The following is a 14,003-nucleotide window of genomic DNA, read 5'->3' on the forward strand; positions in this document are numbered from 1 at the left end:
GCTATCTTGTCTTGGGTTAGACAGGATTTAAGTAACAAAGGCTCCAATTATATTGCTGTAAAGTTTCTAGACTCTTAAAGTACCTTTTTTTCTTAAACAAAATTTCTTGTGACACGCCATCTGTCCCATAATGATTCCATTGAGAAATCTGGCTTATTTCCTAAAACCTTCATTTTGGGGAGATAGTCTTTATCCAACATCTTATTTCTTCTTAATATAGTCTCTCATTTTAGTTTTTAACATCTTTATTGTGATAAAGTATACATAAAACTTACTACTTATTTTTGATGCTGCATAATTCAGTGACATCAAGGATACTCACATTGTTGTACAACTATCACCACTATCAATTTCCAAAACGTTTTCATTATTTCATCTCATAGTGTCCTTTGATATGCAGAATCTTTTTAAATGAAGTCTAATTTATTTTTTCTGTTACTGCCTATGCTTTCAGTGTTATATGCAAGATCACTGCAAGAGTCAATGTCTTGAAGTTTTTCCTCTATATTTGCTAAGTGTTCTGTAGTTTTAACTCGTGTCTACCTTTCGATGCATTTTTAATCAATATTTGCATATGATCTTTCTTTTGCATGTGGGTGTCAGTTTCCCAGCACTGTTTGTTGAAATGACTGTCCATATATGGGAGAGGTTTTCTGGTCTCTATTCTGCTGGTCTGCATGTCTGTCTCTAAGCCAATACCACACTGTTTTGATTACTACACCTTTATAGTAAGGTTTTTTTTTAAATTTATTTTTATTGGAGACTTAAGTACAATATTGTAGTGGTTTTTGCCAAACATCAACATGAATCCGCCACAGGTGTACATGTGCTCCCCATCCTGAACCCCATCCCACCTCCCTCCCCACCCCATCCCATCCCTCAGGGTCATCCCAGTGCACCAGCCCTGAGCTCCCTGTCTCATGCATAGAACCTGGACTGGCGATCTGTTTCACATATGATAATACACACATTTCAACGCTACCCTCTCAAATCATGCTACCCTCTCAAATCATCCCACCCTCTCCCTCTCCCACAGAGTCCCAAAGTCTGTTCTTTACATCTGTGTCTCTCTTGCTGTCTCTCATACAGGGTTATTGTTACCATCTTTGTAAATTCCATATATATGCATTAGTATACTGTATTGGTGTTTTCTTTCTGGCTTACTTCACTCTGTATAATAGGCTCCAGTTTCATCCACCTCATTAGAACTGATTCAAATGCATTCTTTTTAATGGCTGAGTAATATTCCATTGTGTATATATACCACAGCTTTCTTATCCATTTGTCGGCCGATGGACATCTAGGTTGCTTCCATGTCCTGGCTATTATTAACAGTGCTGCGATGAACATTGGGGTACACGTGTCTCTTTCAATTCTTATATTAAGTTTTGAAATCAGAAAGTGTGAGATATCCAATTCTGTTGTGGTTTTTTGAGATTGTTTTGGCTGTTTGGACACCCTTGAGATTTAGATTCTTTATTTCTTTTCCTTGCCTAATTGCTTTGGCTGGGGCTGTTCATACTATATCGACTAGAAGTGATGAAAGCAGGTATCCTTGTCTTATTCCCAGTAAGAGGGGGAAAACTTTCAGTGTTCACCGAATATAATGTTAGCTGGAAATTTTTCATAAATGCCCTTTATTGTGTTAAGGTACTTTCCATCTGGTCTTAGTTTTTGTGTGTTTTTTTTTTTAATCACGAAAGGATGTTGGATTTTGTCAAATGCCTTTTCTCACATGGGATTTTTTGTTTTTAATTCTATTGATGTGATATATTACAATTGGTTTTTGTATATCAAACAAAAATTGAAACAATCCTTATATTCCAAGAATAAATCCCACTTTCTTCATGGTGTATAATCTTCATAATATGCTACTGAATTTGGTTTGCTGGTATGTGTTAAAGATTTTTGTATAAGTCATCATAGGGATAGTAGTCTGTAATTTCATTTCTGGTGGTGTCTTCCACTTTGATATCAGGGTGTGTCGGCCTTATTGAATGACTTAGGAAATGTTCTCTTTAGTTTTTAAAAGTGTTTGGTGTTAATTCTTTTTTAAATGTGTGGTAGACGTCTCTGGTGAAGTTCTCAGTAATGAGAGGGTTGTAATTACTGATTCAGTCTCATTACTAGCTATGTCTATTCAGATTTCCTCTTCGTGATTAAATTGTGGAATAATGTGTGTTTCTAAGAACTTTTCCATTTCATCTAGATTATTCTATTTGTTGGCATATGGATGTTCCTAGTACTCGGATAATACTTCTATTTCTATATAATTGGTAATAATGTCTCCACTTTATGATTTTTTCGTAATTCGAGTCTTTTTTCTTAGTCTAACATTTTGTCGATTTTGTTTACCTTTTCAGAGAACCAATTTGCCTTTGGTTTTTCAGTCTATCTTCTATTCCCATTCTGATTTTTACTGTTTCATTCCTGCTTAGCTTTGGGTTTACTTGGCGCCTTTCTCTCGTTCTTTAAGGTGTAGAATTAGGTTACTGATTGAGATATTTCTTGTTTTTAAGTATCTGTGTTTACAGTTATCAACTTCCCTTTTAGCGCTGGTTTTGCTGCGTCCTGTAAGGTTTGGCTTGTTTTGTTTTCATCTGTCTTGGTATTTTCTAATTTCCCTAGAGACTTTTCCTTTGACCTATCAGGTCAAACTTAACCAATTTTGCTTCTGTTATTGATGTCTAGTTTAATTCTGTTGTGATTAGGAAAAATACTTTGTATGATTTCAATCTTTTTAAAATGTATCTCAAGTGTTTTGTGCTCTACCGTATGGCTTATCTCGGAGAATGCCCACTGTGCATGCTGTGTTGGGTGAATGTTTATATATGTCTTAGGCCCAACTGGTTTTTAGTATTGTTCAGATACTGTTGAATAATTTGCTTCCTTCCTTCTGGTGGTTCTACCCATTACTGAAGTTCCCAACTGTTACTGCAGAGCTGCTTCTCCAGTTCCGTCAGTGTTGGTTCCATATGTCTTGAGCCTGCTGTTTGTTCATGTATGTTTGTGACTGCTATATGCTTTTGATGAATTGACACCTTTTATCATTGCTATATAGCATCCTTCCTTGTCTCTTATAACTTAAAACCTATTTTGTCTGATATTAGTATAGCCACTGTAGCTCTGTTTTCATTATTATTTGCATAGAATATCTTTTCCCATCCCTTCAACCTGTTTGTCTTTAGATCAGGGAGTCTCTGGTACACGGCATATAGTTTGATCACGTCTTTATTCATTTTGCCAGTCTCTCTGCCTCCTGATTGGAGAATTTAATCACCTTACACGTAAAGTAATTACCGACAGGGAGAGACTCTCGCCATTGTATTATTTGCTTTCTACATGTCTCAGTGCTTTTTTGCCCCTCATATCCTCATCGCTGCCTTTTGTGTTTAGTTGGGTTTTTGTTGTGACACATTTTAGTCCCTAATTTCGATACGAGGCACTACTAAGGATGACCTCTAAGGACTGTCCTAACCAAACCTGAGACCGAGAGGGTTAGACAGAGGAGGGTCTAGGATGATCAACAGGCGTCTGCCTCCCAGAGAGGCCGCTCTGCACTCCCTGTCTTACTGCTCCATCTCTTCCCTGCACCACCTGCTCGGGGCCGGGGGGAAGCGGGTGCAGCTCCTGCAGGGAGCATGTCAGCGGGTGGCGACCCTCAGCAAGGTGGACGCAGTGTGGTGGTCCGCAGAGCACAGCCGAAACTGGGCCCAACACTGATCTCTTAGTCTGCTTTCATTTTGTATATGGCAAATACCTCTGTGATTGATCCTCCACCAACAGCTGCTTTGAGATTGTCATTATTTTCATTCTGATACCTAATATACAAAATTCACTTGCCCAGCCTCCCTGCCTCAGAAATGGCTAGTCTGTTCAGGTTTGTGACTCATCCTGCACGTACTGGCTGTACTTGCAACATAAAGGCGAGCTGTGGATTGGACCCTTACAATGTGACGGAGGTAGGACTCTGAGCTTACCCAAGACTGCATTTTAGTTATCAGAAAACATACCACAACCCTCACAAACTGTAGGTCTGGCTGCCATCTGCTGTATTTACTGCATGGCTGTGGGGAGGCAGGCCTTTCTTTAGTAGCAGAGCCTTAGGAGACTCCTGGGTTTGTAAACGCCTCCTCTCTCTGCTCCTCCCAGGTGCATCATTGCTGGCATGGCCTCAGGAAGCATCGTTCTGTTCTACAACGACTTTAACCGGTGGCACCACGAGTACCAAAGCCGCTACTGATGGTGACAGCTGGGCTCAGCCGTGCCCCCAGCTCCAGCACAGGAAGTGCCCTGAGCAGCTTTCTCGTAGAAATAGCTATCACATCCGAATGTAATTTCAATTTGCTCCAAGAAGCAAAATATTTTTTAAAGTTAATTGCTATTTTTGTAGACTTTGCTTGACTTTTTTGGGGGGGAATAGCAAAGCAGAAAACTGGCTGCTGGGTTCTGTAGTTTTAAAAAAATCTATATTTTTAGTCATAATGAGAAGTCTATTTTCACCAATTACAGAAAGAGTGGAGTAAGTAAACCCACTTATTCTAGTTATATATGAAAAATACTTCCCATTTATCTGTAATCTTGAGAATGTATGATTTTAACAAGAAGGAAATGGGTTATAATCCTGGGACACGGGAATTTTATGCTGTACTTTGGGTTCTGTATTTTTCCAAACAACTGTGCTTCTTCAGCACAGAAATTTCTGGGATTTAAATAGTCATGTTTAAATTATGGTAAATGTAATTTGAAACATCTCAATGAATTATTTCTATCAATATTATTATCTTTCAAGCATGTTTTAGACCTAGAAAATTATGGTTTGGGGGAGGCTTATTTTATTGTGTGGTCATCTTAAGGGACCTACTGTTCTAGCAAGTGTGAAATATTGCAGTGTTTTCTTCATCTGTCCTCGTAGCAGATCAGAACGAAATGATGGAGATGTTCTTGGGCTCAGCACTTTGTTTTCCTTTTAAAGTAAATGCAAGTAAGTACCAAAGCTCACCCTGAGGGTTGACTGTGCCCCCGTACTGAGGCTGAGCCCTGTGGCTACTGGGTGCTGTGTGAAGCAACCCTTGTTTTACCTTCTATTTGTTATTAAACAATCTTCCTCTTCCTTTTGATTAGCAATTTGTACTATGAAAATGTTATTTTGGTGTTGTAGAATTCTACTTTTCTAGTCGATTGCTGTGTGGAATTCTGTGAAAAATATCTGAGAAAAGGTCTGTATGGCATAAATAAATACTTTGTAAGTTGTGAACTCTGAGTTGAAACTGACATTCTATCTCTGTTTCTCTTGCAACTTGCCTAAAAGGGGTGACCTCCTTTCCTTCTGGGCTTCCCAGATGGCGCTAGTGGTAAAGAACCCGCCTGCCAATGCAGGTAGAGACTAGCTTTGCTCCCCAGGTTGGGGAGATCCCCTGGAGGAGGGCATGGCAGCTCACTCCAATATTCTTGCCTCACGAATCCCATGGACAGATGAGCCTAGTGTGCTAGAGTCCATGGGGTCTCGAGAGTTGCACATGACTGAAGCCGCTTAGCACACATGCACCATTTTTTCTACACATTCAGCTCTTTTCTAAAAGCAAAAATTAGGAATGGAACAACTCGGTTTGACAGAAAAATAAAATGTATTTGTAATTGAATTGTTGGAAAAATTTTTCCTTTTTTTCTAGAACAAGTACTTTAGTCCATGTAATCATCAAAATAACACTATGCTTATAGTTGAGAAAATTAAAGATTTAGTGACACTAATACACTTGGCTTAGATCTAGACAGCTCAGTATTAGCACTAAGCCAGAATTTAAACCAAGCCCTGTTGTTCCCAGCACAGCATGCTTATATAGGTACCTAGAACCATGTCAGCTTCTAGCAATTTTACTTCGAATTTTGAAACAATGATAATACAGTTATTCTCAAAGAAAACATTAAACTTTGGTTCATTCAGTTTTCAAACAATAACCAATAGAGAAATTCTCTTGAATAAAAACAGGGAAAATGGGCCTCTGGCCAGAGAGCTCCCTCTTAACTAAATGAGAACACTAGACCTTTAACCATAAAACCAAAGAATTTTATACACTATTCTAACATCCACAGTTACAGTTGTTTTACAAACCACTAACAAAACAATAGATGCTGAAACGTGGGCGAGGGAAGTACATCTCCAAATCAAAGACATACGTGAGTTACTGCTCAATGAATATCCTCACCGTATCAACCTGTGATGTCACACTTTGGGAGCTTCATGCAAAGTGGTAGAAGGAACAGGAATCTCTAAGTCACATACCAGGCATCTGATACTTGACTCCATGTTAACAAGCCTGAAGCCAAGTTCATGAAGCAGCTTCCTTTTGCCTAAGAAGACAATCAGTGCCTCCACTGCCTCCGTTGTTTTAAAACTTACAACTAGGAGAATCCACTGAAACATTTAACAGCTGGGATCAGCACACTACCTCAGCTGCTCCCTGCACCCACAGCTTCCACTGACCACAGATGTAGAACTCTGGCTGTGGAGGGTCAGCTACATGTACTCATAAAACGAACTCAGCTGGCATCAACACGGGGCTTCTGGGCAACAGAATCTGCTCAGTACAGTATATGTTAGGATCTACCCAACATTCACGTATTTATCCAATTTTCACTCCTTTAAAAAAGTTACGTCTAGGTCCATCAGCAGAAGAATGGATAGAGAAGATGTGGAAAGCATATACAGTGGAATATTAGTCATAAAAAGGAGCAAGGCTGGGCCACTTGTAGAGATGTAGGTAGAACAGAGACTGTTACACAGAATGCAGTCAGTCAGGAAGAGGAAAAACAAAGTGTATATTAACACATACATGTGGAATCTGAAAAGCTGGTGGGCGATCCCATACACAGAGCAGAAACAGTGACACAGACGGAGCAAACGTGGACACCAAGGGAGGAAGAGGGGGTGGATGACTCCGGAGAGTGGGATCGGTGCGCATCAGCTGTGTACATGTAGACCATACTAGGCATAAACCAGATGACTGAGGAGAGCCCCCTGTACGGCACAGGGGCCTCGCTCTGCAGTGACCTAAATGGGGAAGGAGTCCAAAAGCCAGGACATACGCAAACATACAGTTGCTACAGTCTGCTGAACAGCAGAAACTAACTCGCTGCCGTAAAGCAGCTATACTCCAATAAAAAAATTTCAAATACATGTAAACTATCTATGAAAACAGGTCAAAACTGAGGTGCTGTGGGCTGAAACTGGATGACCCTCAGCAGCCGGGAGCCCACACAGCAGAGAGCGTGCTACCTGAAGTCGCCCTGCCTCGGAAGAGTGCGGTTTTTCTCGCCGATGCTGTGGATTCCGACTGAGACATCGTCCATTAAGTCCCTGAGGCTCTGTAACGAAGGAAACAGCCCTCACCTCCAGGAGAAGGCACGAGGCTTGGAGCAGAGGGAACACCAGCCGATATGCAGTGGTGAACAACACACCCAGGAGAAGCTTGTTCCCACCATGGACCCAGCATCCATAAACACACGCTCCATCAGGCAGTCCACTGAGAAGGAACCTTCTGCCTTGAAGTGTCCCCATCCTTCAGTTCTGCTTCTCGGCATGCGGGACGGCCCCCTCCCTGGGAACCACGGGAAGCAGGATCCGAGGTTGGGCGTTCCTACCTAGGCTGCCCACCCCTATTCATCAGGGAGAACGGAGCCCGCCAGGGGCCTGCCCACACCCAAGGCCGTGTGTCCACCCCCCCGCACCCACTCTGCTGTCAGAGGGGCAGTGAGGTCGCAGGGGTCAAGCTGGCAGACGGCCAGGGAATCTGGACGCAGCCAGACCGCACGTCCACTTTGCACCCTTTTCCACAAATATGACTGAATTTAAAGGGCTTCCCTGGTGCCCCAGTGGGTAAGATCCCACGCTTCCAATGCAGGAGGCCCAGCTCAATCCCTGATCAGGGAACTAGATCCCTCATGCTGAAACTAAGACCCAGCCCAGTCAAATAAATGAATAAACATTTTTAAAAAATAAATGTCACACATTTTAGATCCAGCCGGACAGGACTTTGACAGGACAGTTTCACTGGGGACCTTTGATATGTCTTTCCCAGAGAGGGCTGAGAGCTCTGACCCGGTCTGGGTCTCCTTCCTGCATCAGCCCTGCCCTCTCCTGCACTGCAGCCCCGATAGGTTCCTCCACAGCCCCGTGTCCGCACACTGCGGGGAGGGGCGCATGCTGAGCGTGGTGGGCAGGCGCTGCCACTCTCTGCTGTCACTGGGTGATGGAGCAGCGGCCAGCCTCACACCGCCATGTCACCTCGGGACCTCACATTAGGCGAGAGCACGTTCCCAGCCACACTCGGGCACACGAAGGCCAGTATCTGCACACACCTCGCCTACCGCCAAACACACCAGGGCCTCCACCTGGCTGTTTCCGCCCCATCACAGAGGGACAAAAGAGTGTTCTGCTTCAACTAGGAGAGTGATCAGCCTTGCTGCCTCTCTTTTTTGTAACACAAATGACGTTAATCCTGTAGGCATCGCAACTTGTCACTGCAAGGGAGAATCAAGGAAGATGGTAAAGACCATAAAATAGCAAATCAAAAACATTCTCTCTTCTATTTCCTCTCAGATGAGTGGGGCAACATCTTTTGGCTCATTTTTTTCAGTAGACCTGAAGTAGAGTCCTGGGTGTCCCAATCACAGGATCACGACATAAAAGCCTGAGGCTACGGTGAACGGCACCAACACGTGACCCCTGCCCTGCAGCTCGGAGCTGGCAACGCAGACTGCTCAATTGGGGCGCACACATTGTTCTCTGGCATGAACAGGGTGGGCTGACCTGCAGGCCAGGGGCACAGGCCGCCTGCAAGTGTTCCTCCGAATCTCGAGACCTCAGCTGTCAGGTGTCAGAAGCACGCAATGAGTTATTTTCCTGTCGCAAGTCCAGGAGTGAGTTTCCTCGCCAAACCAGCTGGCTGTGCCACAGCTTCGGACTTGGATCAGCCGAGATGCTCCCCAGCCTTGACCTCAAGCAGGTGCCCGGCCTCTGAGGCAGGTGACTCAGACTCCAGCTGAAACCCTCCTGACCACACCAAGGCCATGCTGCCAGCTCTGCCCAAAGTGAAGGAGGCTTCTGTGTGGTCTCTATACCAAATACCCTTTCCTTCCCCTCAGCTGCCCGACGGTGGCGACGTATCCCCACTGAGTTCAAGGCTGTGGATTTTATCATGAAGTAGTCCCCTGAAATCCACTGGCCAGGACTCACCAGAGCTGCACACATCAGCCTCCCTCATCTAACAGACCACACCTGCTGTGGCCTGATCACTTCTTGCATGCTCACTCGCTTCACTTGTGTCTGACTCTGCGACCCCATGGACTGCAGCCCACCAGGCTCCTCTGTCCGTGGGAATTCTCCAGGAGAGAATACTGGAGTGGGCTGCTGTGCCCTCCTCCAGGGGATCTTAGCTGCCTAGATTTCCCACCACTTTGCCAGGGGTCTCCCCCGGCCCGGCCCACCTCCGCCTCAGGATACAGACGCTCCCCCTAAAGCATCCCTGACTGCCTGGAGGGGCAAGGCAGACGCAGGACACCTGCCCCGGGGCCAGGGGAGGCCTCTCCCGGTTCTGGGCCCTGGGAATACATCTGAGTTTCCCCATCTGTTGAACAGGGAAGTGAGTGTCTCTCTCAGGGATGTGATGTGGCTCAAACAACACAGGATGAGGTAGTCTGTAAACTGGGAACTTCTATTATCACTTCAGTTCAGTCGCTCAGTCGTGTCCGACTCTTTGCGACCCCATGAATCGCAGCAGGCCAGGCCTCCCTGTCCATCACCAGCTCCTGGAGTTGACTCAGATTCACCTCCCATCGAGTCAGTGATGCCATCCAGCCATCTCATCCTCTGTCGTCCCCTTCTCCTCCTGCCCCCAATCCTTCCCAGCATCAGGGTCTTTTCCAATGAGTCAACTCTTCGCATGAGGTGGCCAAAGTACTGGAGTTTCAGCTTTAGCATCACTCCTTCCAAAGAAATCCCAGGGCTGATTTCCTTCACTTGCTGCTGCTAAGTCACTCCACACCTGGGCATTTCCCAGAACCAGCCACTTGCCCCCTGAGAAAGCAGCCAACCCTTTCACTGGCCGCCTCCTCCAATGCTGCGCTCATACCTGACCCTCCAGGCCTCCAGCCCACTAACCCGGGCCACACCCCGAGCACCCCACAGACGTCTGCACCCCCTGCCGCAGAGCAGCTCTCGGCGAAGGAACACAGCGAGCAGAGGGCCCTCTGGCCGCCTTGCCACCAGTCCTCGGCTGCCGGGGCTCTAAACCTCCGCCACCTGCCTGCCTTCTTTGCGGCAGTGGTTGCTTCCTCGGCACCACTCACCCAGCACGGGGCCCTGCCCGAGACCCGCACAGGCTTCTCAGGACGCGGCTGACGCGGACGCGGCTCTGTTGGCGCCGGATGACCGGACGCTCAGCGTGCTTCTCCCCGCCCGGTTTCTCCCGAGCGGCAGTGACCGCCACGGCTTTGGCCACTGACTCTACAGGATCCACGCTCTGATTTCACACCTCAGGTTTGGACCAGTGCCCTCACCTGCTGAGGTCACCTGAAATCAATCCATCCCGTTTAAAACAGCGGAGAAGGCCACACACCTACGGGCACCTTATCTTGGACAAAGGAGGCAAGAATATACGGTGGAGAAAGGACAGCCTCTTCAATAATGGTGCTGGGAAAACAGGACCGCTCCATGGAAGAGAACACTTCCTAACACCGTACACAAAAATAAACTCAAAATGGATTAAAGACCTAAATGTAAGGCCACACACTATAAAAACTCCTACAGGAAAACACAGGCAGAACACTCTTCAACATAAATTGCAGCAAGATCCTTTTTGACCCACCTCTTAATGAAAATAAAAACAAAAATAAATGGGACATAATTTTAACCTAAGAACTTTTACACAGCAAAGGAACCATAAACAAGACAAAAAGAAAACCCTCATAATGGGAGAAAATATTTGCAAATGAAGTAACTGACAAAGTTAACCCCCTAAATATACAAGCACCTCAATAGTAAAACACACACACACCCCAATCAAAAAATGGGCAGAAGATCTAAATAGAAATTTCTCCAGAGTACATACAGATGGCCAAGAAACACATGGGAAAATGCTCAGTATCACTAATTGTTAGAGAAAAGCAAATCAAAACTACAATGAGGTTGTCACTTCACAGCAGTCAGAATGGCCATCAAAAAGTCTATAAACAATAAGTGCTAGGGAGGGTGTGGAAAAAAGGGAGCCCTCTTGCACAGTTGGTAAGAATGTAAATTGATACAGCCACTATGGAGAACAGTATCCTCCTCCTCCTAAGTCGCTTCAGTCGTGTCCGACTCTGTGCGACCCCATAGACGGCAGCCCACCAGGCTCCCCGGTCCCTGGGATTCTCCAGGCAAGAACACTGGAGTGGGTTGCCATTTCCTTCTCCAGGAGAACAGTATGGAGGTCCATTAAAAAACTAAAAATAGAACCAGCAATCCCACTACTGGGCATAAATGCTGAGAAAACCACAATTCAAAAAGACGTGGGTACCCCAATATTCACTGCAGCACTGTTCACAACAGTGAGGCCAGGGAAGCAACCTAGAACAGATAAATGAAGAAGAATGGTACTTACATACAATGGACTATTACTCAGCCATAAAAAGTAATAAAATTGAGTAACTGTATTCATGTGGATGGACCTAGAGAGTCATACATAGTCAGAAAGAGAAAAGCAAATATATATTAAAGCATATATATATATAGAGAGAGAATCTAGAGAAATGGTACCTATCTGCAGGACAGAAACGCAGACGCAGATGCAGAGAATGGCCGCGTGGGCACTGGCAGGAGGAAGGCGGGGCTGGGGTGATTTGAGAGGGCAGCGCTGCGCATGCGCACCAGCACGTGTAACACGGCCGGCTGGCGCGAAGCCGCCGCACAGCACTTGGGGCCCCGACCCGGAGGGAGGGAGGCTCCCGAGGGAGGGGGTGTCTGTCTACGCAACTGCCAATTCATCTCAGTGCACAGCAGAAACTGAACAACGTTGTAAGGAACTATACTCCAATAAAAAAAATTTACAACAGTGAAGAAGGAGTCTTTCTTCACCGTTATTCACATCGTATGCAAAACTAAGCAGGGAAACAGTGCCCAGGCCTTTCTTTAGAGCCGCACTGTCCAGCGTGGCAGGGGGAGGGGCACGAGGCTGTTACATGTTTGAAATGTGCGTCCAGCTTGGGATGTGCTGTCCGTGTCAGTACACTCCAGGCTTCAAAGACTTAGTACAAAGAAATAAGGGAAAACATCCTGATGATTTCCTGTTGATTACGTGTTGAAATAATACTTTGGGTATGTTTAGATATATTTGGCTAAATAAACTATGCTATAAAATTCATTTCACCTGTTCCTTTTTACTTTTTTTTTTAATGTGGCATCAGATAAATGATGTGGCTTACACTGTATTTCCACTGGATGGCCAACTGCTCTGGAGGTCCTCATCCGAGACAGCATCACTGCCTAGCGCCCTCTCTCCCAGTGTGGTTTATCTGTTTGGGTCTGTCCTCGAGGCCTCCTGATTCTCATTTCACAGTCTCATTCATGCAGGTATTCTGGGGGGAGTGATGCCAAATGCTTCCAATCCGTATATTCCATATACTTTTATCTCATGGCAACCTTTCTGAGCAAAGGGAAAGTGCTCATCGCTTGGGCCTGTCTCTGCAACCCCATGGACTGTAGCCTGCCAGCCTCCTCTGTCCATAGAATTCTCCAAGCAAGAAGACTGGAGCGAGTTGCCATTCCCTTCTCCAGGGGATTTTCCTGACTCAGGAGAGGCAGACGCAGGCTTACCCATGGCTGAGCCCAGCAGGGCCCCCCCAGTGACGTCAGCAGGTCACCGCTTCCCTTGCTTTACCTTCTGTAGCCAAATCCCCCTGCTGGAATAAGGGACTGACTATAACCCAAGCCCATGCCTCTCCCACTGTGTAGGAGCAGAGGAACCCAGTAGTTGGGCACCTGCATTTAGTTTGGATCCTGAGACCAGCGCCAGATCTCAGTAAACGTCTGCTGAACATGTGGGCCAAGGAACAAGCTGCCCGTGCTGGCGGAGCCCTTCCTTGGCCGCCGGCGCCCAGGCCCTCACTTGGCACATGGAGGCTCTGTCTCCCGCCACGTCTGTGACCCTGGTGTGTCACCTGACTTCTAGGCTTGTTCCTTTACCACCACTCATCACTCTGGGTGTTTGTGGGATGAAGGTATTTACTGAAGAGCTGCTCAGTCACTGCGAGGCCATGCCACCACCCTGGACTCAGGCAACTCCTGTCCCCAGGCCATCGAGTGTGGCACAGAGCGTGGGAGCGCGTGCTGGATACAGGGGCTCGTCCTCTCACCTGTGACTGGCACTGCCCTGGCCACTTTCTTTAAGTCTTTGGCAAATGTCTTTGAACCCCGCAGTGCGGTCGAGTTTCGGGCACTAACAGCCTTGCGCCATCGTTCTTCCATTTTCATTTTTCTCCTGTTACATTAGCTCATGTCCATTCCATGCTCACCCAGTCGTGTGTGACTCTCTGCCGCCCCATGGACTGTGGCCCATCAGGCTCTTCTGTCCATGGGATTTTTCAGGCAAGAATGCTGGAGTGGATTGCCATTTCCAACTCCAGGCGATCTTCCCAAGGATCAAACCTGTCTCTCCTGCATTGACAGGCAGAGTCTTTACCACCTGGGAAGTCCCTCTTCACTTTTTTTTTTCCTCTTCACTTTCATTAACATTTTTCTATTAGAAGCTGTAAAAAAAAAATCTTGCTCTTTAACTAGTGAGGAAAGCAACAGAATGTTCTGGACCTGCCTATCACCACCCTCCTCTTGAAGCCTGCATGCCCTGATGCCCATCTGCATTCTGTCACCTGCCTCTGGTTTGGCTCAGCCCAGGGAGAAATCATCACACAGCAATGGAGATGAAGTGATCCAAAGCCAAAGAGATGACTTCAAGCTGTGGAGCTGTATG

The 14,003-nt window shown here is 46.0% G+C and overlaps 1 protein-coding gene across 5 annotated transcripts in view; it reads left to right on the top strand.

The window, feature by feature from the left end:
• LRBA (LPS responsive beige-like anchor protein) overlaps positions 1 to 5,257 on the top strand; it is a 748,427-nt gene extending 743,170 nt beyond the window's left edge. For all 5 annotated transcript variants that reach the window (XM_069556712.1, XM_069556716.1, XM_069556715.1 and 2 more), the window contains exon 57: positions 4,153 to 5,257. In XM_069556712.1, coding sequence (XP_069412813.1) covers positions 4,153 to 4,243 — 91 coding nt within the window. In that variant the 3' untranslated portion in view covers positions 4,244 to 5,257. The remainder of the gene's footprint in view (positions 1 to 4,152) is intronic.
• Positions 5,258 to 14,003: the final 8,746 nt, after the last annotated feature.

This window comes from Ovis canadensis, chromosome 17 (assembly GCF_042477335.2).
Source record: "Ovis canadensis isolate MfBH-ARS-UI-01 breed Bighorn chromosome 17, ARS-UI_OviCan_v2, whole genome shotgun sequence".
Lineage (NCBI taxonomy): Eukaryota > Metazoa > Chordata > Mammalia > Artiodactyla > Bovidae > Ovis > Ovis canadensis.